General features: G+C 34.1%; 1 protein-coding gene across 1 annotated transcript in view; it reads right to left on the bottom strand.

The window, feature by feature from the left end:
• Window positions 1–79: 79 nt before the first annotated feature.
• The window catches only part of LOC119589049, a 43862-nt gene continuing 43483 nt past the window's right edge, over window positions 80–458 (bottom strand). The window contains exon 5 of the mRNA XM_037937625.1: window positions 80–228. Coding sequence (XP_037793553.1) covers window positions 143–228 — 86 coding nt within the window. The 3' untranslated portion in view covers window positions 80–142. The remainder of the gene's footprint in view (window positions 229–458) is intronic.

A 458-nucleotide genomic window follows, 5' to 3' on the forward strand; every position in this document is an offset into this window, starting at 1 on the left:
GTATATTTTCATTTTCAGTAATTTCATCATCATTGTTGCTAGGAAACAGGCGCCAAATAACATTTTAAAAAATAGACACTTACATTTAAACATTTATTTACACATATACATAGGGGTTAATAGTAGCGTATGGGTACAAATATTAGACCAAAGAAAAAAGCAGAGCGTAGATTGAAGGCAGAAGGAGCGATGACACAATATGACCAGCTGCGGGGATTCTCCTTTCACCTGCAAAGAAAAAAAATAGAAAACGTGATTTGCTTCGAAAGAAAATGGGATCAGAGTGGCAGAAACTTCTTTAATTTTTTTCTCCCTTATTTTTTTTTAACGAGATGATGAGTTAGTCTTGTCTTCTTCTTCCCTTTTTCCTTACTTATCACAAACCTGATCCATCTTTTTTTTTCCTTGACTTCTATCCTTCATAATTTCAACTTCTCAAACCCCTCCATCTCTTTTCT

This window comes from Penaeus monodon, chromosome 25 (assembly GCF_015228065.2).
Source record: "Penaeus monodon isolate SGIC_2016 chromosome 25, NSTDA_Pmon_1, whole genome shotgun sequence".
In the NCBI taxonomy this organism is placed as follows: domain Eukaryota; kingdom Metazoa; phylum Arthropoda; class Malacostraca; order Decapoda; family Penaeidae; genus Penaeus; species Penaeus monodon.